This window comes from Camelus dromedarius, chromosome 9, assembly GCF_036321535.1.
Source record: "Camelus dromedarius isolate mCamDro1 chromosome 9, mCamDro1.pat, whole genome shotgun sequence".
Classification (NCBI taxonomy): Eukaryota; Metazoa; Chordata; class Mammalia; order Artiodactyla; family Camelidae; genus Camelus; species Camelus dromedarius.
Window position 1 is genome coordinate 34,989,335 of NC_087444.1, and position 26,991 is coordinate 35,016,325.

General features: G+C 38.7%; 1 protein-coding gene and 1 long non-coding RNA gene across 2 annotated transcripts in view; one reads left to right on the forward strand and one right to left on the reverse strand.

Moving 5' to 3' along the window:
- Nucleotides 1-15,358, reverse strand: part of LOC135322027 (uncharacterized) — an 843,225-nt gene extending 827,867 nt beyond the window's left edge. The window contains exon 1 of the long non-coding RNA XR_010382274.1: nt 15,127-15,358. This is a non-coding gene — a long non-coding RNA (uncharacterized LOC135322027). The remainder of the gene's footprint in view (nt 1-15,126) is intronic.
- A 1-nt stretch (nt 15,359) lies between these two features.
- On the forward strand, nt 15,360-23,857 carry PSMD7 (proteasome 26S subunit, non-ATPase 7). The gene is made up of 7 exons (XM_010979207.3): nt 15,360-15,545; nt 17,677-17,768; nt 18,654-18,746; nt 19,433-19,530; nt 20,108-20,188; nt 22,094-22,185; nt 22,903-23,857. Exons 1-7 carry the CDS (start codon nt 15,472-15,474, stop codon nt 23,345-23,347), a joined length of 975 nt encoding a protein of 324 aa, XP_010977509.2. The 5' UTR covers nt 15,360-15,471; the 3' UTR covers nt 23,348-23,857.
- Nucleotides 23,858-26,991: the final 3,134 nt, after the last annotated feature.

Below are 26,991 nucleotides of genomic sequence, written 5' to 3' on the forward strand. Positions count from 1 at the left end.
CCTATAAAGTTCAAAGTGAAACAGAAACAATAATTTGAATAAATTAGACTATGTCCTATTTCAAATTATATTGACAGTCATTTAGGTTATCCAGAACTCCCCCTTTCTCTTCCACTCCACTGGGAGAAAAAAAAAAAAAAAAAAAAAAAAAAAGGCTTTCTAATAATCTGAATTTAGTAGACAAACGTCAACCCATTCCTTCACTTTATCCTGCATGGACCTAACCAAATATAAGAATAAGGGGGTTGTGGGTCTTAAGAGATCTAGGTTTTTGTGTGCTTTGCAGCTAGGTATAAGAATCTTAAATAATTTGAAGTATTGGTAGGGCAGAAGGGAGCAGTTGTGGGAGGAATACTCCAGGGTTTCAGAAATATTGGTAATATTCTAACATCCCAGCTAGACTGTGAACACATTTTATTTATTTCATTGTTCTTTGCACATCACACACATATGATGGTATATCAAACATTTCAAAAGCTTTTTTGTATTATGGAAATAGTAGACAGATCAGTGGTTGCCAGGGGTTGGGTGGGAGGGAGGGATGATTAGATAAGAGCACAGATTTTTAGGATAGTGAAACTATTCTGTGTGATACTGTAATGGTGGATACATGTCATTATACATTTGTCAAAACCCACAGAATGCAAAACACCAAAAGTGAACACTAATGTAAATTACGAACTTCGGGGTGATAATGACATGTCAGTGTGGGTTCATCAATTGTAACAAATGTACCACTCTGATGAAGGATATTGATTACTGGGGAGGCTGTGTACCTGTAAGGTCAGGGGACATATGGGAACTATTCATACTTCCTGCTCAATTTTGCTATGAACCTAAAACTGATCTAAAAATAAAACCTATTTTTTTAAAAAAGGCTTTTGTATTGTTTGTCCATCTACTTCTGAATGCTCATCTCTTAACTGTTCAAAATCTATTTTAAGTGACACCTCCATAAGGCCCTCCCTCTCTTCTCACAGAGAAACCTATTACTCTTCTGAATGCTGCCACAGCTCCCGAATCTTTATTCCATCCCTTCCATGGGACATGCATTGCACCTGTCCATCTACCACTCTCCATCACTGAGGGAAAGGAAGGCATCATCTTGGTATTCTTTGTATTTCAAACTCCTACAACTGTGTCTTACATATAATAGATACTCAATATAGGTTAAATTATTTCATATTACAACATACTTATATAATGTATAAATTAATATATAATAATAATGTTATAACCAAATCTGATTTTTAGCCTCAAATAGATTAATTCTACAAAGATGGTTCCAATATCTCTGATATATTTGAAATGACACCTATCAGCATTTTAACTAGTTTTCTTTCCTTGCTGGTGAATAATTGCCACAACTATAGATATGAGCTCATTTGAAAGAATGAAAAGAGCTCTCCCTAAGATCATTTAATAGACCAATGCATAATTATCAATTTCCTCTTGAAGCTAACATTTGCTAAAAGAAAGATTCTATTAATGATCAAAACACTTGACTTTCTGGACCTATTCCATTTAATGGGGAAAACTGAGTTCTCTGTTCTTGGGTTACTGCCAGGTGGTCTTTTACCGGGAATCATTCTAAACTTCTAATCACAGTTCGACAATCATCTGCCAAATCATATACAGGTATTGATATTTGCCACTCTGTAGTTAAATTACATCAAATGTCAATGCAATCAACTCATTAGCAGGCTTGTATCAAGCTTCAGTGCTCACTACCCACTTCTACACTTCTTTGATTAAGCAGTGTACAGACCATATTCCCTGTCTACCAGCTGATCAGCTCAGTAATACTGCTAATATAAAATCAAATGAGCAGAAGGAAGTGGTAAAAACCTCTGTGAGCTCTGGTTCCCTCTTATGCAGAATATCAATAAACTATAATCCAGCAAGTAAAGCAAATGAAATTTAAAAATTGCTTAGAGAATCATTTTCACCAAAAGTCACAAGAGGTCATTTAAAAGCACTGTAATTGCCTCTGGATTATACTTTGCTATCATTCTTCCATCTTCCTTGCTACCTGAGATTTTAAATCTTTTTCACTGATGTAAAAGCCATAAGCAAACCTGAAGTGTGACTGTCATAGGCAGAATCTGAATGTTAGAGGTCAACATGGCTTACTGGTATGCTGGCCCACTGCTCAAAATTTTATATCTCTTCTGTCTCTCAGTTATTGCCTGACATGATTTAACAACTGTAATTCCTTATTTAACGATGTCAAAGGTTTTTAGGAAATTGACTGTATTTCACCAATGATATATTTCTTCTTGATTACGGAGTGGTTAAAATGATTTTAAACCAAGACAGCAAAATAAAGCAGTAATAAAATCAATAAAAGGTGCTTAAAACATTCCTTCTATTAGGTAATGGCATTTAAAATATCCGTAGCTTGTAATGGCACTTAGGATATGCCCAAAAATCAATGAGCTAAATTACTTATTGAACTAGTTAATTTGAACATTGAGTTTTTTATGTATATTGATAAAATGGGCTACAGAATACTCCTGGCAAGTAGCAATACCACGTTCATGGTCAGATGTCTCCCTCTGCTGGAAAAACAAATTAAATAATTTCCTCCAGTTACAGAAGCAAAAAGATAAAAAATTAAGAGATGTAACCTCAAAAAGTCTGCCACTCTGAATTGTAAAAGGCTGCAGAAATTCATAGGAATAATACAAAAACATTAAGGGTTAAAAAGTACACGCACCTTTTTAAAACTTTTTCATTAACCTAGAACGTGGTACTTTATAGTTAATATCAAACAGCAGCAGATGAGAATCAAAATTTAATTATTTCAAAACTCCCTTCCTAATTTTATAACCATTATCCCAGGGTTTTTTTTTCTTCTGGTATCTTAGGATAAGATTCTAAAAGCCTTCAATCCTTTCTCTTTGATGTCAGAAGGAAAAGGGTTTGAATTTTAAAAGAGAAGGTATAAATCTGTGCTCAAGGAAAAGTCCACATTCTCAGTAGTTTAATTTGATCAAAATCAAGTTTGAACTATCTTTGCAAATGAAGGGTTTTGAGAACTCAAAGTATGAATCTACTAAACAGCTTCACATTCCTCTCTCTGCGTGGGATGGTATGAGAGTTTCCAATACTATTATTACCATTATTTTTTCAAACATCTACTATTTAAAATGCTAAGTACTTTACTGAAAAGACTCTTCACTGCTTTTCAATTTCTCCCCCTGCCAGTTCAGCCCTAAGCAGGTGTTAGACTTCTGAAGAGCTTGCCTCAGGACTTTTAACTCAAACTACAAAGGGGAGCTTCAGAAATTATGATAAAAGGTATTGAGAGAAATGAAGGTGAATAGGTTACCTGACACTAACCTAAAATTGTACCTAGTACCTTGTGAAAAATTACAGCTACCCAAAATACATCATTTGGTTTTGAATGATTTTATCATATTTCATTTATATTTGAAACAATGGGTGTAATTAACATTACATTCACTGATGGGAAATTTTTAATCAAAGAGCTTTGCTCATTCTATTTGAGTCTGGTTTTGTTTTGTGTTGTTTTATTTTTGTATAGCAGGGGGCTAAATCAGAAACTACAGAGAATACTGCATGCTAAAAGACCACTGACCAAACACATTATGGATGTACTGTGTAACATACTACCCAAGTTACACAATACACTTAACAGCTATAGGACCCTTGTTAGGTGCAGATAAAAAGATGACTAAGTTATGATCCTGGTCTCCACATGTACCTTAGTACTAAAGAGATACATGTCAAATGAATCACTACTATGAAGAACGATGAGCAGTATAATAGAAATATGCACAAGGTGCCATGAGGAACCACAGGACAGAGGAACTAACACTGCCTAGGGAAGGTAAGGAAAATTCCAACAGAAGAGATGAACTACTGAGTGTGGCCTTTCTCAAGGGTGGGAAAGACCTAGAAATTCCAGTGTTTAAGGGGTCAAGGGCAATTCAGAAAGTGGGAACAGGATGAGCACAGAGAAAAGCAAATTCTTTTGGAAACAGATTAAATGGTTGGAGTTTCAGGTTGGTTTGACAGGTCAGAGCAATCGGAGATGAGGCTCTGAGTGGTTGGTTGAGGCCAGGTGGGGAAAAGTCTTGGATACCTTCTTAAAGTTCAGATTTTATCTCGTAGGCATTGGAAAGGTTTTGAAGGATTTTAAGGACATAGCATAAGCAATTCACACTGGGGAAAAAAAAAAGAACACCAGCAATGTAGAAGACAGCTTGAAGGTCCTGGCTGGAGGAGGTAAGAGGTACCTGCAGGAACAAACTGCAGAAATTTGGAAAACCTGAGGGGATGTCAGTGACAATGAAGTATTATTACAAACCCAGGTCAACGCCTACTTCTCTTCTGACTTCCATGTCTAAAAGAAGAAAATTTCAAGTTATATGAACAGTGTACTGATTTTTTTAAAGAGTTTTACCCTTTCCTGTTCTTCCAGAAAGCAAAAAAATTAGTTTACTTTTGACAAACATTGCTCTACTCATAAAGCAAAAGTACACCAACTTCAAATTGATACAATTTGCCTTAAATTTCTCCTTAACAGTTTTTCTAGTTGCATTAAAACGTCAGTCTTAACTAAAGAATGTGTGTATGTGCCCCAAACTGGAAGGTAAATACAAAACTAAAACTAGTTGCTACATTCAAGGTTAGCATTATGGTTGATTTTTTTCTTCCAACAGTAGTTATTTAATATTATTGTCCTGGCTTTTCAAATTAAAAATAAATGCTTCTTTGACTTATTGTCCTGAAGAAAATAAGAAAAGTAAAAATATCTCTGTCCTTTAAAAGATGAAAAGTTTTATCTGTCTTCAAACCTTGTACTTGTTTTGATAATACATTCATAAAGCTGCATCTAAAAGTCAGGCAAAAACAGAGAAAAAGAAAAAAAATGCTTAATTTTACAGTCATTAAGAATGGCTCTGAAAAGAATCAGAATAAAAACAAAAGACAAAAACAGACTTCAAGACATTTTAAACTGTGTGCTTACTTATGTTAATTTAATGAATTCTTTTTAATAAAGCTGAAAACATGTGCAATTGAAGGAAGAGGTAAATTCAAAATAAAGGCTCAAACCAAAGTAGCTCCAAAGGCTAAATCTGGCCTCCTGGGTTTTCTTTTATAATCAACTGTTATGTGCGCCTGTACCAATCTTAAAGCGTCTTGTTTTAATCGCAGCAGCCACTAACACTGATCCTGAAAGAAAATTAACTCTTCAGATGGGAGATTTCCTATGGTCTGCACACCGCAGTCTCTCTGGGCCTCATCCAAGATAGGTGAACTGTGCTCCACTGTGGCCTCCTTACAGGCTTTCAAAGCACAATGGAAAATGGTTTTCTAACATATTTGTACCATGCAAGGGTTCCTGTGGAGAGTTCTATTTCCTGGATATAAACTAGAAATTGCTGTAATTTTTTTAGCTCTTTTTAATTTGCAGTTAAATGAAATATGACAACAACAAGAGGAATAACAATCATACAGCTATCTAGGGCCAACATGTAAGGCCATCACTTGTGTAAAGCATAAAACAAGGGAAACTGCTTTAAACAAAACCAGTCTTTCTATAATAATTAGCCTTTGAAAAATCAAAATGATCACCAATACACTTAGAAAAAGGAATTTTAAAAATACATTTCCATAAACTAAATATACCTGAGGCAAAAGAAGGATAAAGAAATACTCAGCAAATGCAAAAGATGAATTTCAACTCTTGTTTTGCTAGATTATTTAAAATACAAATACCAGTTAATAAAAACACAAAATTCTTATAGTCTGTTACAATATGTAATAATGATGATGACCCTACACTTCAATGATAACCATGTCTGGAACATCTGCTAAGTTCTTACTATGTTCCAAGAACTGCGCTAAGCTCTCTATATCACAGGATAGACTCATTTTTGCCTAAGCATTCATCCCCTACTTCATTTACAACGTCTCCTTTTCTCCTTCTCCACTCCATCTAGTCATGGTGGCTGATCCTTCACAGGTGCACAATCTCCAAACTGATCCTAAACTGAACATTTGAGAACTCAATTCCCTTGGGCACAGCAGTCAAGGACTGGCCCTGAGTTCCAGTAAGGCCAATCAAATTTCATAAATAAAAGTTGGGAATTCAAAGTCTCCTCTCCTTTAAAGATTTAAACCTGTAACTGTATGTAGCTATCAACATGTCTCCCAACCACTAGTAGAAAGTCCATCTGAAAATGGAGCCAAAACACTGAAGGATGCCAAAAGGTAGAGGAGAAAGAAGCAACATTTAAGCTCTTGGAATAAGTGGAGCCCTTGAACTTGCCTGTTACATGAGATAATGAATTTCCCTTTGTTTCAGCTGGTTAAAGCACAGTTCTTAATTAAAATGGTCTGGCTAATGCACACACCTACAGCTAGCCCACATAGTCACATAGGTCTATACCAACAGCCAGGGTCCCCTTAGCTGCTCATGTGCTACAGTTGGCCCCACCCTCCTTTGCTAGCCCGAGCACTCACCATGGCATGTATGTCTGCAGCAGGCCCCAGCCACCACCCAGGCACCTGCAGCCAGCCCCTGCAGCCAAGTATGCATATACCACTACTCTGGCCACCAACTACTACCTGCCCTGGTCCTAGCCACTGGACCTGGAGGCACCATAAGTACCTCAACAGCCATTGCAGCTACTGCAGACCCCTCACAGCTCTCACCAGGGATCATGCAATTGTTGATGTGGTGGACCTCAGCTGCCTGAGCCAACAAGACACACATCCTTGGACCCAGAGCTACTACTCACCCCTACACTTAGCACCCCGCATCACTACTCAGGGCCATAGCACACTCCAGGCTGCCTTCTCACACAAGTGAAGGTCTTTCCTTTCTGAAGTCAGTCCATAAAATCTGGAAGAGGTGACTGCTTCTTCAAATGCAGAGACATCTATACAAGGCAATAGGAACAGGAGGAATCAGGGAAACATGACACCACTAAAGGAAACAATACACTTCGAGCACCTGACCACAAAGAATGGAGATATACAAAACTGCCTGACAAATACTTCAAGATAGTTACACTAAAGGCACTAAGAGAGCTACAAGAGAACACAGATAAGCAATTCAATGAAATCAGAAAAACAATACAAGAACAAAATGAGAGTTTCAACAAAGAAATAGAAAACATAAAAAAGAACCAAACAGAAATTTTGGAATGAAGAATACAATGACCGAACTGAAGAATTTAATGGAGAGCTTTTAACAGCAGGTTCGACTCAGCACAAGAAAGAATCAGTGAACACGAATGCAAATCATTTGAAATTACTCATTCAAAGAAACAAAAAGAAAAAAGAAGAAGAAAAAGAATGAAGAAAGCCTACATGAATTGTGGGACACCATTAAAAGAAACAACCTGTGCATTATTGGAGTCCCTAAAGGAGAAAGGAGGATAAAAAGGGTAGAAAACATATTTAAAGAAATAACAGCTGAGGACTTCCCAAATCTGACAGAGATTTGGACATCCAAGTTCATGAAGTTCATTGGTTACCCCAAAATTTCAATCCAAAATAATTTTATCCAAAACACATTATAATAAAACTGTCAAAAATCAAAGATAAAATTTTAAAGCAAGAAACAAAAAATGCCTCACATACAAGGGAACCCCTACAAGGATATCAGCAGGTTTCTCAGCAGAAACATTGCAGACCAGGAAAGTGTGAGGTGGTATATTCAAAATGCTGAAACAAAAAAAAATTTCTAACCAAGTATACTTTACCTGGCAAAGCTGTCCTTCAGAAATGAAGGAGCGATAAAGACTCTCTCAGCCAAACAAAAGCTGAGGGAGCTCATCACCTCTATTACCTGCCTTACAAAAAAAAAATGCTGAAAGGAGTTCTTCAAGCTGAAATGAAAGAATGCTAGTTAGTAACATGAAAGCACATGAAATTGTAAAACATACTGGTTAAAGGTATGCATACAGTCAAATTCAGAATACTCTAATACTGAAATATGGTGTGTTAATCACTTAACTCAAGTATAAAGGTTAAAGGATAGAAGTGTTAAAAATAACTGTAGCTACAATAATTCGCTAATGAATAGGTAATATAAAAGGATACAAACTGTGGCATCAAAAACATAAAATGTGTGTAGCGGAGAGGAAAACGGTAGTCTGTATGTGATCAAAGTTGTTATCAGCTTAAAATAAACTTTTACACCTACAAGTTGTTTTGTGTAAGCCTCATGGTAGCCACAAAGCAAAAATCTACAGTAATACACAAAAGATAAAGATAAAGGAATCAAAAAATGGTCTGGCTAACAAAGGAACATTAGTAAGTGTATCATTATATACTTTTACAGATGAGGAAACAGTCTGTCTGCTGTACAAGTCTGTCTGCTTGTGGAGACGGCACTACTAACCATCTATGTTCTTCTGCCCTGCTAATATGACAACCTATTTCCAATGATTTCTACTAAAAAACAGTAAGAAGACTACAGAAAAATTGGAAAACCTAGAACAGTTAAAAGAAACAAAAAGAAATATACTACTCATTGTTTCCAAAGACAGCAACCGTTACCAATTTTATTTCCCTCCAGGCTTTTTTCTGAAGCATTATCTAGTAATATTTCATATTAATACTTCAGCCTTCATAGAGTACTTTTTTAAACTAGTATCTCTTATGTCTTACACTTATAAAGAACCTCACATCACTGTACATTATGAGGCAAAACAAAGCACACCTTCGAAGAGGTTAAAGTTTAAGCAGAAGGTAGTAGACAAATTGAAGGCCATGTTTGCAAACTAGCCATTATTTTTGCATATAGGCTTATTCAAAAGTAAAGAAACATTAAAAACATTCAGAATCAACTGAAAGGTCAGCAGACTCTGCATAAGATCTCTTAGCAATATAAATGTTAGTTTACCTATCTTCTGTAAAGAATCAAAAGTAAAACACAAAATTATTAGAAGTTTCTAAAAACATGGCTTCAAGAATTTGACTCATTCAACAAGTGTTTATTATTGGGTGCTATTATGTGTCTGGCACTAACCCACTGCGCAATACAAAAATGAACAGTACAAAATCTCTATCTTTTTGAGCCTCTCATTCTACTGTGGGAACCTGAAAATAATCAGGGACTGAATAAAATGATAAGTGCAAGAACAGACCATGTGCCAAATGTTTGAATCTAACTGTCCTGGGGGCCAAGGTCTTCACCAAGGTTACTGAATTCAAAGGACTCAAAGGACAACTTAGAGGTTCTATACGCAGACAAGAGAAGGAAGAACACTGTAGGCTGAGAGATAATATATGCACAGTCACAAAGCATGAATGAGCATGGCACACCAGAGAAATCATTACTCTGGCTGGTGTTCACAAGGTATGTAAGGAAGCAAGAAGGGCAGGCAGGTGCCAGACAGTGACGAGCCTTTTAAAACACTTGCAGGGCTGATTAACCAATCAGATTTTTGTGAAAAAGGAATGGAAAATCTAGAACAACATGCAAGTTTCTGACTAAGACACTAAGTTTCTGATTTAGCATCTGCTAAGCTCCTACAGAAGAAAAAGCAACCATTGGAAGAAAAATGGCAAGTTCATTCAATTTTATCCTGCTCAACTTGAGAGGCTTGTAGGACACAGGGCATCTGAGGGGAGAGATCCTATGGACAGAAGTCTGTCCTGATCTGGAATGCAGGAAAGAGTTTTACGCATAAGTTATTTTAATAAACTGCCTATCACCATCAGCCAGATTATACGTGACTACAGAAAATCCATACAAAACTCAGGGTGGCTCAACTAAGTTTTCCCCAGAAATTAAAGTTTTTGTCCTCACACCCAAGATACACTACTCTAGTTTCCACATACTGTCTCCATTAAGGAAAAAGAAAGTGCAGGGTTTGGGGATTACAGTACCTACTGACATGGGGGATCACAAATTTGACTCACATTTAATTTGACCTTCAAATGTGCCCAGAACCTGTACTCTTATTTTTGTCTATAACTAACCTTCCTTCACAACCCTCCATACGCTGATCAACATGGGGAAAATAACTTTTAAAAAATTAAAGGTCCAAACTGGCTTAAGTTAAACAGTCCCTTTAGAATAGTTTCCATCACTTAGGTGGCTTTCTCCTAAACTCCTTTTTCTCCCTAAGATTGCTGGCATACAAGAGAGGTGTGGGGTGTACAAGACTTGGTAGCAATGGATGAAAGGGGCCTACTCCTTGTGCTGGTCCCTGGATGTATGTTGGCCAGTATCTGCTGGTCTCTGATACAGTCACCTACAGCCTGGTTGCTGGGGGCCTTGCTGGCCTCCAAAGAACATTTCATGACTGGTATACTTGGGACTCTTCCTTGTGGCTAAGCTGGTATAGGAATGCTCCCAGACCAACCGGCCCCATCTCAGCACCTCTGAGGTATACTGTTTAAGAGCAAATCAGGCATCCTGTGCTACAGGATTTAGTGCGGAGCACAGATCTGCCCTACTTGCCACTCATGGGTTCTGTCCATGCCATACCAGAACCAACAGCAGCTCAGGCAGTCAAACGTGAATGCCTTCACTCCACTTCCCTCACTGTGCTGTCAAATCAATGTGACTGTGCCCAGGCAGATACAGGGCAATCTATGATCTTCCTGAGTCCAAAACAAGGTACAAAGAACTCATCCCTGCCTTTTAGTACCCTCACTCATCCAGCACACTTCCCGCTCTCTGAGACAAGGAGACAAAGCTCAAAGAAAGGAAAACCAAAACACTCACATCTGACCACCTTGCTCATCTCCTTCCGTCAGTTCCCTTGGAAGGAAAAGGAGTGGGGTTTTCTTTTACCTCCTTCACTTCATTTCTTCATTCTTCCTGACTCTGGCTAAGCCTTCATGGTGAGTGGGGCATTTCCTTAAACTACATGAAGACCCTATGAACTGAAATCTCCAAGCTAGGGTAGAGACAAAAAGAATAAAAAGATTAGAAAATTATCTCTCAAGACAATGTCCTGATTTTCAAAGGTATTCACTTATTGAATAACCCAATTTTGCATGTTGGAAGGTAAATATCACCTCTTTCTAACTTCTTCTTGACCCACATCCTCCCCACAGATGGAAGCCTTCCAAAAACTAGAGCAAATGTTTTGTATGGGACAGGCAAGAGACAGGAAGGATATTAATAATTCTCCAAAGATTACCTCCAATGCACATATATAATAGCCTCCATTAGAAGAGATAATCTCATTTTAACATAATCACAGTCCAGGACACACATATATATCCCTATAATGCTTTTTGCCTTTGTACACATTACTTCTAAAAACCTTACTTTTTCATTCCCCAATGTTTCCTTGTATGTCATCAACTTTGATTAATATACTACTAGAATTTTTAAACTATTTTCTTACTTTTATTATGAGATGATTAAAGAAAAGTTAAAGGACTCCTCTTAGGAAAAATATTTTTTAATGACCGACAGAGGACTTGAGCTATGTATGAAATTTGCAATAGGCAGTGAGATGTTTTTAGATAGTCTTTGCTGAATACGTAATACTATCCTATATACACATAAAATCAGTGTTTCATTGGCCATTGCATTCCACTTGTTACTGCAAGACTTTACTAAGCTTCTCACACCCCAAACGTTTCTCAGAAACTCAGAGATGTTGTACATGCATACAAGAAACGAGCATCCTTGGTTTTATTTTTTCCTGCTCTATGTCAAAACAACCCCCAGGCCTACTAACGCTGATAGACACTACCAACTCCTACAGACTAGCCTCCTGCCACCACTATTGTTCAAGTACTGGTGCCTCAAGGGGCTAAAACTGCAATGTGCATAAGAAGGCGTCTCCTCACGTTTTCTGGTTACACTCTCTTAGAGAAGTACCATAAGCAGAGCTCCCACTTGTGCCAAAATGTTTCACAAAGCTTTTATGAAATAGCTCTTTCAATTTTCTCATAAAGCTTATCCAACATGGCTTTCTGGACTCAGATATAAGTCCATGATGGGTTAAACTGAGAGGTAAATCTGAGTGGCAGATTCATACTATCTCAAGAATCAATGTTCTCCCTATAAAGATGAAGGTTTGTTTCTGGGTCAAACTGGTCTACCTGACTCTTAAGATGAGTTCCATTCAGGGTTTCTCAGTGACTCATGCAAGTAAAGTTCTGGTGGTCCTACCCTGGTGGTCCATCCCCAAGGATGCCTGAACCCCAACAAAGAATACAGCTTAGGCTAAAGGTGGTATATCTTCCTTCTTTTTTTTTTCTTCCAAATCTAGTAAGATGATAAATAGAGGCTACAGAGTTCAAAGTATTGCTGTCATACTTGCAGGACATTTATTCCATGTTCCAGACCTTACAAAAATAAGAACTCCTTCAAGATGACTAGTGTCTGTGGGGCTTATTCCCCTAAATTGAAAGACAAATGTGGATTAGAGTGAATGACATGAACAAAACAGTAGTATAGGAATTCTAGCACTGATTCCTCCCCTATGAAACATCAATTTGAACAACTATCCACATGCAAAAACACCTTCACATGAGGTAAGAATTTGAGGTAAGGGATTACAGTACCTAATCCAATTTTAAATTGGGCAGAGGACCTGAATAGACTTTTTTTTAAAGATGACATACAAATGACCAACAGGTACATGAAAGATGCTCAACACTACTAATCATCAGGGAAACACAAATCAAAACCATGACAAGATATCACCTCACACCTCTCAGAATGACTATCATCAAAATGTCTACAAATGAAAAACTCAAAAAACTAAAAATATAATATATGATCCAGTAACCCACTTCTGGGTATGTACTCAAAGGAAACAAAATCACTACCTCAAAGAGATGTCCGTACCCCCATGTTCACTGCAGCATTATTCACAATTGTCAATACATGGATATAACCTAAGTGTCTGCTGACTGATGAACTGATAAAGAAAATGTGATGTGTGTGTTTATGTGTGTGTGTATGTGTGTGTGTGTATATATACATACATACACACACACAAATATTACTCAGCCATAAAAAAGAAGGAAATCCTGCCATTTGTGACAACATGGATGGACACTGAGAGCATTAGGCTAAGTGAAACATGTCACATAGAAAGACAACTTGATAATCTCACTTATATGTAGAATTGAAAAAAAATTGAAAATTCACAGAAATGGAGAATAGAATAGTGGTTGTCGGAGGCTGGGAGTAGGGAAAGCAGGAATTGGTGATCAAAACGAACAAACTTCCAATTGTAAGTTGGAGATCGAAGGTACAGTATGGTGGCTATATTAACAATACTGTATTATATATTGTAGCTCTTAAATGTTCTCACAACACCAAAAAAATGGTAATTATGTGAGCTGATGGAAGCATTAACTAAGCTTATTGTGGTAATCATTTTGCAGTATATACGTGTATCAAATCATCACATTGTACACCTTAAACTTACACATTAGATGTCAATTACATCTCAAGAAACCTGGAAAAAGGAGAATTTAACATTAAAAAAAAAGAAAGACATAGGGGTAGGGGATTAAGAAACACAAACTACTTTGTACAAAATAAACTACAAGGATATAATGTGCAACATGGGGACTATAGACAACAATTTATAGTAACTGTAAGTGGAGTATAACTGTTTAAAATTTTGAATCACTATATAGTACACCTGTAACTTACGTCATACTGCACATCAACTATACCTCAATTAAAAATAAATAAAATAAAACTACATCTTAAAAAAAAAAACACACACACAAAGATGGTCAAAGGAAAGTAATAGCCTTATGCTCTCATCAGATCCTCTTAAAGTTAGGTCCAGAATTAAATGAACAAAAGAAGTGGATTTCTTGTATCTCCTCCTGCACTTCTCTGAATGAATTCAGCCCCAGCAGTGGCTAGATCAGTTATGATTTCAAGTCAGTTCCATTAAAAAAAGAAAGAAAGAAAGAAAGCACCATGGAAAATACCTTCCCTGTGATTTCACGTTGCCTTCTTTATACTGTTTATATATTTTAGTACAAAAAAGCTTCCTTTAGACTCCAATTCTTATGCCTTATTTGACACATAAGAAAAAATCAAAATAAGTTTTGGATCTTAAAAATTAAGGGGGAAAACCCTTCCAAGCTCTTTTCGTAACAGATATATGTCTACTCCGTGTAGAATAGCACCATACAAAAGACAAAACAAAAATGTCTACTTTGACAGGCACTAAATACCAACAAGCATGCTTTAACACATCACACAATGTGGCTGACTTAAATTTTCTTAATTTAAAAGTTTTACTGTCTTAAGAAGTAGCAGCAATCTTCTGATAGCCAAATCACAAATATTAAAAGAAATGAGGAAAATCCAAAGTGTTCCCAAAAGTAAGAAGAGTATATGAAGAAAGTGATGGGTAAGACCCAGAAAGAATATCAAAAGCCCCCTGGTTATACTGGAAAGAGGCTAAGATTCAGAGCAAAAGTCACTTGGTCATTCTTCAGAGAGGTCAGATCCTCTAGTGATAGAGAGAAGATAAAAGGTGTTCAAAGACAGGATAAACAATAACTCAACAATTCAAGCTGATGAAGAATTGTTTTTGTTTAAATAACAGCAACTTAAAGTCAGACAGAAATATAAACTTGTATGAATTTTAAGTCATTTGCCTCCTTCTGCAAATAAGCTTAAGTCCTCGTCTCTTACGTTTCCCCTTTTAGTGCTCTTTTTTCTCTTTCCCAGCTAAATGAGAAAACGTATTTCCTTACTGCTTTTCATTTTTTCTTCAACTTTTTTATTTGAAAATCAACCTGAATGATCTGACTCTAGGCACAAATTGCATTCTTCTAGCCCTTATTAACATAAAGACAGGTAGAAAACACAGACGGGTAGATTATTTGCTAAGTGTCCACAGTAAAGATTCCCTGACAATAAAATGACGATGAGATAAATTACCAAACCTACTGTAAAAGCATGCCCTAATGCTTGATATTTAAAGTTAGTTCCTCTAAAAAATAAAAAATAAAAATAAAAAGTTAGTTCCTCTAAGAAGTTCTGGAGGATTCTGACTGGAAGCAAAGGTGAACATTTTTTGAATGGTGGAAATATTAGTTACTACTATTTACATTTTTTTCTCAGTATTTTCTCTAGTCTTCAGGTGGGGGCGGGGGGGGGCGGACAGCTAGGAAGGCACTGACTGAGGCATAAAGCCGCCGCGGGTGACGGTACAGGCCAAACACCAGGAGGTCAACCTTTATCAGTCTCCAGAATCCCGTTAGCTTTCAAGACCTGGGAAACCCGCAGTCAGTCAGCCGAGGCGGGTCCCGCCTTTCAGGGCACTTGCTCTCCTCACAGTGGCGACGGGAGCTACAGTCGGGGCCGGCGCGCGCGGCATTCTGGGAGCGGAAGAAGGGGCCGCGCGGCGGCGACCCGGCCGGAAGAGGAGGAGCCGGGCCTGGAGAATCCCAGAGAGTCGCCGCTCCTCGGGCTGCCGGTGTTTGCGGGTCGTAGGGAGCAGGGCCTGGCGGGCGGGGTGTTTCGCGATGCCGGAGCTGGCGGTGCAGAAAGTGGTGGTCCACCCCCTGGTGCTGCTCAGTGTGGTGGATCATTTCAACCGGTGAGCGGGCGGCATGGGGCGGCCTACCGGGATCCGCGGCGCCGCCGCTGCTGAGTCACGGGCGCGCTGGGGACGGCGCGGCGGCTGCGGGGCGCTGATGGGCCGGGGTAGGACCTGAGTCTCCGAGGGGCCCAGACCAATCTCCTTTCACGAAGCCCAAGTCACCCGGCATCGTCCCTCCCGACCCCCAGCCGGCACTCCAGGAACTAGGCTGCTCGTTCCTTTTACCCAGTCCGTACGATGCCAGAGTATGGGAACCAAGGTTCCTTTTGGCCCTGATCCCCAGGCCTCATGCCCATCTATCACCTCGTCCGCCCCTTTTCGCTAAAAAGACTTGATGTCTTGTGGGAAAGCCCTTCAGACTCGCCTTTTTTTACCTTGGAAGGCTGTCACCGAAATTCTGGTCTCAGCGCCCCGAAGGGCTCCCTGGAAGACCTGTGGCTTTAACTTGTGAAAGTTTCGAAGTGGGAATCTGGTTTGACGATACCTTAAAACGTAGATGAGTTGTAAAGATTTTCTTTTAAAATGAGACTAGGAGATTTTAGCATTAATGAGTAAGATAATAAATCATCCCACCGATGTTTCTTCCGACTTCGCTTGCTTGTTTTTGAGCTGTTCCTCCTGCTGGACCTGATACACGTGTTCGTAAGTTTTACGCGATAATTACTTGAATTGGAAAACTGTAAAGAACCAGTTGGGAGCATCTGCTGTAAAGCCATAGTTGCTGTGTCCATTCTCTTGCAACTTGCTTTGTTCAACTCCTAACTGAACCAGAGCCAAAAACAAACTCAAGATTTCTGTGAGGTTTAGGGCCCCCAGTTCAGTTCCACTGTTTTGTAGGACCCTTAACCTAACAGTATATGTGAGCTTTCCCACTGTACAATAATTACTATTTTTCTCCCATTAGTGGAGGTGCTAAGGGGGCAGGCATCATTTCAGTTCTATTCAGTAAGTTCAACAAACACTTGTTAAGAGCGTAGTACAGCAGACAATGCAAGCTGCTGTGTCAGATAACAATTGTAGGGTTTTTAAAAGCACAAATGGATTTTTGTAGACCAAAAGAAAAGCCCATGAGTTTGGAAGTTTCCTTTGAATGGTGATTTTCAAAAAAATCAGAACCACCAGAATACAGAATCCTTAATTTTGTTTGATCCAAACCCTAAATATAGTAAGTATTTATAAATTTGCCAAACCATAGGTTTAGATAAATACAGATAAATCAGTGTGAAAGCCACAACTTTAAGCAATTGTAGTTCATTTCACAGTGGCTTTGTCTTTCCTTTGAACATAGAATTGTATTGTTTCTGTATGTCACATTTGCTCGTGTTTAAAGGAGAATCCTACATGAAGACCAATGAAATGAGATTGTATAATTGAAGTACTTGTAGCTCCATAGCACAAAGTCACTGAGGAGCTTTGATAGGGAGATAGAAATTCTAAAGTAATCTTCCTCACTCATTGAGCACTCCTCCCAGTACGCTTAGTCACCAGCTCACTTCCAGCTTCTGCGTAATTAAGCCATTCAGAAAAACCACAAATGGCACACACATGCCTCTGGTTGAGAATCATTTTCTGAGCCCCTAAAAAGTACAAAGAATGATAACATCTAGTGGGACTTGTTGACACAGAATAGATGTTACAGAGAACAGTTGCAAGCTGGCATAAAACTGGTTATACTTCAGCATCTTTATCCCTGAAAAGATTTTGAGGCTAGAGAAGATGGGGAAAGTTTAAAAGAGAAAGGTAAGCTGCAAAGGAAAAAAAAATTAAGTGTGGTAATATAACTTAAGTGTGTTTTCAGACACCAACCATATAACTTAAAACCTTGAGATCCAGGGATTTTTCATTTTCCCCATTTAAAATTTCTATAAAGTTTGAGATCTTTTCCCAAGCATGTATTACTTTTCAGTCAGCAGTGAGCAAAACTGCCAGTGTACAAAGTTCATGAATTACCCATCATATTTATTAGAATTTAATTATTAAGGACTAACCTATTACATTTGCTTAGTGGGATTAGTTCCCAGCTAAGCTAAATTGTATCTGTACCATTGATGTTTCCCGTTGAGTATCTTATTGTTGGGTCCATTTCTGTCTATACCTATCCAGACTGACCTTCTGTTTTCTCATTCAGAATAGGCAAGGTTGGAAACCAGAAGCGTGTTGTTGGTGTGCTTTTGGGGTCATGGCAAAAGAAAGTACTTGATGTATCCAACAGTTTTGCAGGTAAAAGAAAAATTTGTAAATTATACCTCAGTTTTTAAAAAAATAAATAGACAAATTTTATATTTTTCTGAGTATGGTTAAAATGTCAGTTAACTTTTAAAAAGAAAGAAATTTCCGTGGTCTCCATTTTTTACTACAACCAAGAGATTCTATTTCAGAATTGCTTAAGTGAAGAAAAGGGAGGCTGAAGGCCATGCACTGAACTGAATAGTCAGTGTTTTAAACTTGCAGGCCATACGGTTTCCACTGCAACTGTTCAGCTCTGCCAATGTAGCAGGAAAGCAACTGTGGACAGTATGTAGACAAACGAATAGCTGTATTATATTAAAACAATTAAAATAGGCAGCTAATAGAGTTTGCAAACCCCTGCACTAAACTATTAACCGTAGTTATGGGTAGGCAAGGGGGAGCTAAAGACCTTATTTTTCACTCTGTTTCATGAATCTTTACAAGAAGGTATCCATATATTTAATGATTAAAGCAACAATAATAAAGAACAGAATAATTGCTGGCATGGCCACTAGACTAGAGATCCCTAACTCCAGTGTCTAAAAGGATCAGGCAGTAATTTGCCAGATGGGAAGTATTAGGAAGTGATAGAGCTTTTAGCAAACTGAAGGACATGTGTCCTTTTCAAAGGAGGTGGCCTCTGGCTCTAGCCAGTTATTGCTGGACCTTCCAGTTTTTCAAGAGAACCTGGAAGTCTGGATTTGTATGTGAAATCTCCCAGGTTTTAATAAAGCAACTCAAAAATAATTTTAATACTATGTCAGACAAACCAAACACATGGATTAGATCTGGCCTTGGAGTCCACAGTTGTATAAGGAATGTGAACTCCTTAGAGTTCTGTCCAGCACCCTAAACTGTTTTTTTTTTTCCTTTTAGTCCCTTTTGATGAAGACGACAAAGATGATTCTGTCTGGTTTTTAGACCATGATTATTTGGAAAACATGTATGGAATGTTTAAGAAGGTCAATGGTATGTGGCATTATGGCATTGATGTGTGTGTGTGTGTGTAAATGCTCATACATGTTCCTGATGCCTTTTCTAAGTATTTGCTTTTTTCTGTTTAATGTCAAAGGCCCTTTCACTTAGCTAAACTATGACTAATAGTCGTAAAGGAATGAGATAGAATAAATGAGAAACTAGAGTAACAATTTAAGGCCAGCTAGACCACCTAGGTTTCAGGGGAGAAAGCCAGCTCTCTGCAGCAGAAAAGCAAAGAATGATCAAATAAAATCCACCTGCCCCCAGAGTTTTAGTACCACTAGGGTAAATATCTCCTTCTGTTACATTTTCATTTTATTTCATTACAGCAACCACATTGCTTTGAAAATGAGTATTCCCACAGCATTCACAGTTGCAATCTATGTGACATGAACTTGCACTTGTTTATATATTGCCTTGGAATTGTTTTCTAGTTGTTTCATGTATGACTGATCTCCTAAACTAGTCTGAGATATAGATGTCTCTGGATTTCCCTCACTGCTTTTTTTCTGAGAATCTGTTATTTGAGTTTTAGATTTCATGAGTATGTCAAGGTTTAGATGTCTAGAATTTTTGAAAAAGGTACGGAACATAACTAGTGTAGTTCTTACCCTTTTTGAGGGAATTATATAGATCTTTAGGTAACAATTCAAACTCACTAATATTTTCCTTCCCAGCCAGAGAAAGAATAGTTGGGTGGTACCACACAGGCCCTAAACTACACAAGAATGACATCGCCATCAATGAACTCATGAAACGATACTGCCCTAACTCAGTAAGTGTACTCTAAAACTCTTGACTGATAGTCTTTGCCAGCTAACTCAAGTAAAAGTGCATTCTAGGAAGGATATGGGTAGTGAATCATTTCACCACTTTTTCTCTGTAAGCTTCCTGTGTTAATTTGCAGTGTTACGTGTAGTATACAGTAACCCAATGGATTTAGTAAATTACAGTAAACATCTGCTAAGTGCCAGGTATATGATTATCTTCCTTAATCCTCTCAATAACTATACGGGGTTGTTATCTTCTTTACAATGAGAAAAGTGAGATTCAGAGTGGTTAGGAAGGTCTTTTAAGTATGGGGTTGGGATTAAAATGTTGGCTGTATTGACTGTAATTTCCTTCTGCTTGGTAGCCCACTGTACTACTACTCAGCTTGTTAATGGATGGGGTTGAAGAGCAGAGCAAATGATATGATAATTTGAAATGTAAAGTCTTTTTTTTGTGAAAATTCTGGCTCGTATCTGGAAAATGAATGAAAAATCTTCAGTAATCGTTACGATCAGAATGGCTGCAATTATTCCTTATGTGTTCAGTGTGAGATGGTCTGCTAAGATGTTTTTTTATGCCAGGTATTGGTCATTATAGACGTGAAACCAAAGGACCTGGGACTGCCCACGGAAGCATATATTTCAGTGGAAGAAGTTCATGATGTAAGTCATCTTGCTGTGAACCTAGGAGAATAGATTTGCTACTTTTTGGGCAGTTGGGTTTTTCCCCCCATTTTCAAGTCAACAGATACTTTGTAACAAAGAAAAGCTTGTTGACTTCTGTCAACAGTTTGATATCACCAAGTTTTAGGTATAGAGAGGACCAAAGAAATCTAAAGCCCCTTTTTACAAGTGAAATTGAGGCTTTTACAGATGGAGTTGAAAGCAGTCAAATGACTGCCCAGAGATGGTCTCAGTAAAGTGAATGCAGAGCCTGGTGAGCTTGTTTTAATCTAGTACAGTTTCCACTGTTGGTCCCTCCTGTGACAGTCTTCTCCTTAAAGATTTCTGGTCCCTATAGACTAAATCCTAGGTTTTCAAATAGAGTAAGTCAGAGCTGCCAGGAGCTCGATGGCAAGACCTGTCTATGTGTCTTGACACCTGAACAGTCAGCTCCATGGCGTTCATCACCTGCTCTGCGTCCATGAGCTTGTGCCTTGGGTATAGACATGAAGAGCTGCCAGAGTGGCTTTTCTCTATTTTTCCAGGAAAATTGAACTCAAATTCTAGGATAGGATTTGATGTGAAACTGTACATGAGTTTTGTTGGGAGCATAAAATATTTGCACTTAGGGTGTACAAAGAGTTCAGTCGTGAATTTCCAAAGTCAAAAGTTGGAGGGAAGATTGAAGGCTGTCTTTCTTCCTTACAGTTGTCCGTATATTCAGTTTTAAAATCTGGAAAAGGCTATTTTAAGTTAGCTCCCTACAAATGTTCCTTGCACTGAGCTCTAGCCTCCTGTTTCTCTTTGCCTTGCTACCAGAGAGTCTAGATCCAAATTTTTGCCTAGATGCAATAAGGCTTTCATCCCTGGTCTTGATACAGTTGTTTTAAGTTAAATTTTTCCCTGCTTCTTTCAAAAAGGAATTTGAAGCTGTTCTTACACACACATATGCAAGCATGCACACACACACACGTAACGAAACATGACGGAGGGGATGTACCAGTCATAAGATGAAGCCAAGGAAAAAATAGTACCTGAAAAGACACTCCATGAAGTCCTGCAAGATTGTTAAAGGCTCTGACCATCGTAGCATACAAAGCCAAGAAGAAAATGCCATCTCAGGATTCATTACTGTCCTGGATAAAATAATAGCAACTAATGTTTATACTACTTGTTTAAGTGAAGTAACTTTCCCAAAGTCTCACAGCTCCCTTATTACATTCATGGCAGAGCCAGGCTTTGAACCTAAGCAGTCTGGCTAAAGTCTGTGCGCTCACTGCTATGCTGCCCTGCCTTGCAGACGCTTTACAGACTTTACAGGCAGTATACAGCCTCTTCTGGCACAAGATCTGAGAAGTTTCTCCTGAGTCCCATCAAGAGGTCACTAGGTAATACAGTGAACCACATCCACTAATGGGTTCCTTGATTAATTCCGGCCACCAGCAAGTCAGTTACTCTGACTACGTTGTTTTGGTGCTCTAATCATTTGATCTAAGGGACAGTAGATGGTTAAAAGTTACATTTTCTCACATGAGCTTGCCTCAAGTACAGATACTCCATATATTGCCTATTTTTGAATGAACTATTATAGTCCATAAAATTCAGCCTAACCGAGACTTCCCTAAGTGTCCATCCCTGCTGCAGGCTTGACAGAATATCAGGATTGTTCTCAGAAACAAGCTAATGATGATGCCCCAGCACAGCTCATCACTGAGCAGGATCACTGGGACTTTAGCTTAGAAGACTAAGCTTTCAAAGCAAACTTTACCCACCTTTGCCATGGAAAACACAATAGTGCACCCACAAAGTGATTTGACTTAAAAGCAGAAGAATCAAGGCGTGAAAATGAACATGCGCCAGTTTGTTCATTTGTAAGTAAATGACTAATTAAGTCTCCTCTCCCAGGATGGAACCCCAACCTCAAAAACATTTGAGCATGTGACCAGTGAAATTGGAGCAGAGGAAGCCGAGGAAGTTGGAGTGGAACACTTGTTACGGTGAGACTTAGCATCAGAATCAGAAGCAGCCCAAGGGGCTGCTCGGTGTAGGGAAGACAGCCATCTCAGGAGTACAGAGGCTTGGGTTCTTGTCGCGGATCATCCCTAAAGTGTCCTGAGTTACGACTTATGACTTTGGGCAGCACGCCTTGTCCGGAAACTGTCGTGCTGACAGTGACAGGAACAGATGTGAAAAATAAAAGCAAGCAAGTGCTCCTCCAATGTACATCCTTTTCAGTGAATGTAGCTAACCAGTTTCCTGCATCTTGGGGTGGGGTTTTATTTTAAAATACTCCACTTACATAACCCTGACTTATGTGAAAGGGTCAGAGATGTTCTCAAAGAATAAGATTCCTTCCAGTTCAAAAAGTTACTGCTAACTGATATAAAAGCTTCTCACAACATTGTAGATGCAGGTGGAGAAAATGCCACCCTTTTTAGGAACAGAGAAGTTTAAGTAGAGAGCCTGGTTTTTTTTTTTTCCAGAGTGAAAATGGCTTCATTTTAGTTCTTTTTCTTTTGAAAAATGCCCTGTGATGAGAAAGACGAAGTACATGCCTCCAAATAAAAACAAAATTAAGACAGTTGATACTCAAATCTTAATCATATAGAGAAGTAACATTTTTCTTTTGGAAAACTGGGTGTTTTCTTAGAATGTGAGAAACTGTGTGATAATACACTGATGTGTTTTCCTGCCTTTCTCATGGGTTACTACAGAGACATCAAAGACACTACAGTGGGCACTCTTTCCCAGCGGATCACAAACCAGGTCCATGGTTTGAAGGGACTCAACTCTAAGCTTCTGGATATCAGGAGCTACCTGGAGAAAGTGGCCACGGGCAAGCTGCCCATCAACCACCAGATCATCTACCAGCTGCAGGACGTCTTCAACCTGCTGCCAGATGTCAGCCTGCAGGAGTTTGTCAAGGCCTTCTACCTGAAGACCAACGACCAGATGGTGGTTGTGTATTTGGCCTCACTGATCCGTTCCGTGGTCGCCTTGCACAACCTCATCAACAACAAGATCGCCAACCGGGATGCAGAGAAGAAAGAAGGGCAGGAAAAAGAAGACAGCAAGAAAGATAGAAAAGATGACAAAGAGAAAGAGAAAGATAAGGAAAAGAGTGATGTAAAGAAAGAAGAGAAAAAAGAGAAAAAGTAAAACATGTAGCTTTTTAATTTGTAAATTAAAACCTTATAAACTAACTCAGTGTGCCGCCAGAGGGTTCTTTTCACTGTAAGCGCTTGTTAAAAAGCTGTACTGATGAGAACTCTCTGGATAGAGGGACTAATCTTGTACCTAAACTGCAGCTTAGGCTGCTGTGAGGTGGGGATGTGATAGCTCAGGCCTCACTCTATGTGAGAAAAGAGAAGACAAGTAAATGTAACATTTTTGGTACTCTTCATTCTCTTACCTATAAAACCAGGAGTTGAATTTTCCCCATCTCAAAAGACTTGGGATCTGTTTCTGGCAGTCTGCAAAAGTGCAGGATGGAATGCACAAATTTCGTAAGTTGTCTGCCTTGGGACACCTTGAGGTCTGACCCTCTGGACTCGAGAGTACCACCCCACGGGACCTCTCAGACACGTCGCTCTGGCATTCTTGGGGCTTGGGCTCCAGCTCAATATATTGTTTACCTTCAAAGACACAATTAAATGGCTTGGTTTTTAAGTCCGTGTTCTAGTCATTTTTGACTGGGAGTGGCGATCCATTGTTTTCAGAAGCAGCTAAGACAGTCTTCAATTGAAGCTGCCTTGAGAATTATCTTAGATTTGGAATCTTTTATGAAAGTCTCATTCCTTTTAAAACAGACAGCTGTAGTGAGAACTCTCAACTGAGCCCAGAAGACCTGGGTCCTGGTTAATGCCCCAGATTCTTCATCTGTGAAGAAGTTCTTAGAGCAGTTTTTCATAAGAGACACATTCACTTACTCTGCAGTTGGTCTAAGTACATCAGACCACAAGTTTAGTGGGGATAGAACCAGGTTTCCCAAAAGTAAGTGTTCAAGGTACTTAATCATTTGATTAACGGTTGTCACTTGGATATTGGAATCTCCCTAAGAGTTCTCTAATGTACGATATGGACTACCAATGTTCACATATTTAACAATGTAATAACATACAACAAAAACTAAGTCAGTTAAATCCCAGAGGCCACTTCATAATGTTACAATGCCTCAAAGTTACCAGATGCATCCATTTTCAATCCACCTACCTGCCTGCCAAAGAACTAGTTAGGGGAAATTTTGGGGCTGATGTAGAGCCGAGCTTTTATTCTACATAAATAGAAGCGCCCACATCAGTGGTCACTTCAAGATACATTAAGATTCTGAGATTAAAAGAAAGTACAGGGAAAAAAACTAGGGAACCAAGTTTTATTTGTCTATTGCAGTAATCAAAGTGGTCAGATGGTTGTTACACCTAACTGAATAAAAAGTGTGAAATACGTAGTTCAAAGCTTGAGATGTATTTTAAACCACAGGAGTGTGTTGAAGTTTTTGAGATTTGGCTGCCATGTTTAGAACACACTGATGTGAGAAAGGGAACCTTTCTCCAGGGTGGACAGGAAGGAGCCGGGATGCAGTGGTTCTGAAGCTAGGCAGGGAAGGAGGAAAAGGTCACCCTAGGGATCCTAGGTAGGATCAGGGGGCAAACGTGAAACCACACCAGATTCAGGTCTACCTTTAGTAGAATGATCTGGACTTTAAAAGTTTTCCCAGAGTCTAAGAAATAAGGCAATGCCACAGGCTTTTAAGTTTGTCACCGTTTGATAAACTGGAATGTTTACTGAGCATATAAGAACATGGGACTACCCAGGCATTTGTTACATTTAATAGTTTGACCCACATACGGACAAAATTGGCTTCTACCTTCCTAACAGGATCTTCAATTCCTGCTTCTAACAAAAATCTTTTGTAGCCTCCAGAGTCATTTAGGCTCATTTTCTAAGGCAAAATTGCTGCCATGCTGTATAAGAGGGTGAACAGAAATTGATTTTAGTAGCTGACTTGACTACAAAACCCACAATCTTCACTCAAAATAAAGCCATGTGTTTGGATAGCTTGGCAGTCTCAAGATGAGATTTCTAAACTGTTTTTGTTGTTTTTGAACACACTGAATAAGTATCCTGGAGAAATTCTGATCCCAATTCTGGGATATCATATCCAGAGTTGTGTCATTACTTTTGCTTCCTTTTCAAAACATTTCAGAATGACCTACAGAGTTCAGGCTGCTCTTGCGAGGATGGCATTTATTCCTTACTGGTTTTCTGTTTGGTAACTAACATTTGGAATATTTCTGAACTTACAGGTTAGTAATCCCTAATGAAAAGATGGGTACTATCAGGATGGAACAACAGCTTTGGGCCCACTAATTAAATGTTCTTTAATTTTACTCAGATCATCAATCACTAAAGGGACAAAGGGAAGTAACCTTTACTGAGGGGCTACCATATTACTTCTCCAGGGTGCAAGATGCAAAGTAAAAACCTGTCTTAATAGGAATGAGCAACCCCAGAATTTTACTCCAGTTTTTGGAGGACCCTCTAGTTACAACATACACGATTACTTAAACTTCAAATAAAAGACAACACAGGTCCTCATAAAAGAATGAAAGACCCCATTCACTGGGAAGTTGTGAACAAGACTTTTCTTTGACCAAAGATATCTATGAAGCAGAAATAAAACTTGAGAATGAATTTGGATTGTCTATTACACTACAGCATGCTAACCAAACTACTTCATCTGCCTGTCACAGGAAATATAAAGGATATCGGGCATGTTGGAAAAGCAGAGAAGCATTTGATTTATGTGACCTATAAGAGAAGACTGCTACAGTTTCCCTAAACAAATTCATTCCAAATCATCATACATAATATAGGCAAGTGCTGATTTGCATATCTATGCCATGCTAACTCAGCATTTGGTATTATTTTGCCTAGGAGCAACACTGAGTTCATATCTTTCAAAAAAAAAAAAAAAAAACCACACAAATGGCTATTCTCATTGGGGGAGTAGGTAGAAAATGACCCCAGAAATAGGGAAATGGAAGTAGGAAAAGAAAGGAAGAGGAAACTATGTTATTAATGTGTCCAAGGCCCAAATCAAGAGAAATCTTTCTATGCATTCCTCTTTGGAGCCAATCTGTTCTTCAACGCTAGATGGCACCATTAACTAATCTCACCTCTGCAAGAGAACCATTTGCTTGCCAGTTCAGCATAGAATTGGGAACTTTCCCCGAAGGTGCTTCCCGCCATTTCTGTTTTTGGCTGCAACCATGCAGGCAAAATTTTGAAGAAGTTTGGAGAGCATACAGGTACAAAAGGATTGGGTCGAGTTGCCACACCTCCACCCTTGCTGTATTCTACACAACTACTCGGCAATGAATAGACAAGTTTTTCTCTGCCCTTCAGATAGCTCGTGCTTTGATTTTCCTCACTACTGATACTCCTGATTTCTTTCAGAACCATACTCAGCAGTGTGCTGGTAAATGTGTAATAACCAGTTCTCTGAAAAAAAGAAAGAGGGGTGTTGATTTGTGGCCTTTGCCAACTTCCCTGGTGTAAATACTCCCACCATGGCTGATTTCAAGATACCAACATGAATTAGGAAAAGATGCACTTTAGCACAGCATTACACAGTATTACTTAAAAATGGATACAACAGCTAAAAATAACCTCAAGAACACACATGATAGTAAAATGTAGTAAAAGCATTGATATGATGCCTTTTGAGTATTTATTACTCTTTACAGATATCGTTTATTGCATTGTAAATTTATACAATTTGCCTCCTGCATTAAAATCTC

Bases quoted from the DNA above. Each gene is read 5' to 3' on its own strand.
- PSMD7 (XM_010979207.3), top strand. From the start codon at position 15,472: ATGCCGGAGCTGGCGGTGCAGAAAGTGGTGGTCCACCCCCTGGTGCTG. The intron at 18,747-19,432 runs GTATGTGGCATT...TTTCCTTCCCAG, and splicing joins AATGTTTAAGAAGGTCAATG to CCAGAGAAAGAATAGTTGGG. The intron at 19,531-20,107 runs GTAAGTGTACTC...TTTTTATGCCAG, and splicing joins AACGATACTGCCCTAACTCA to GTATTGGTCATTATAGACGT.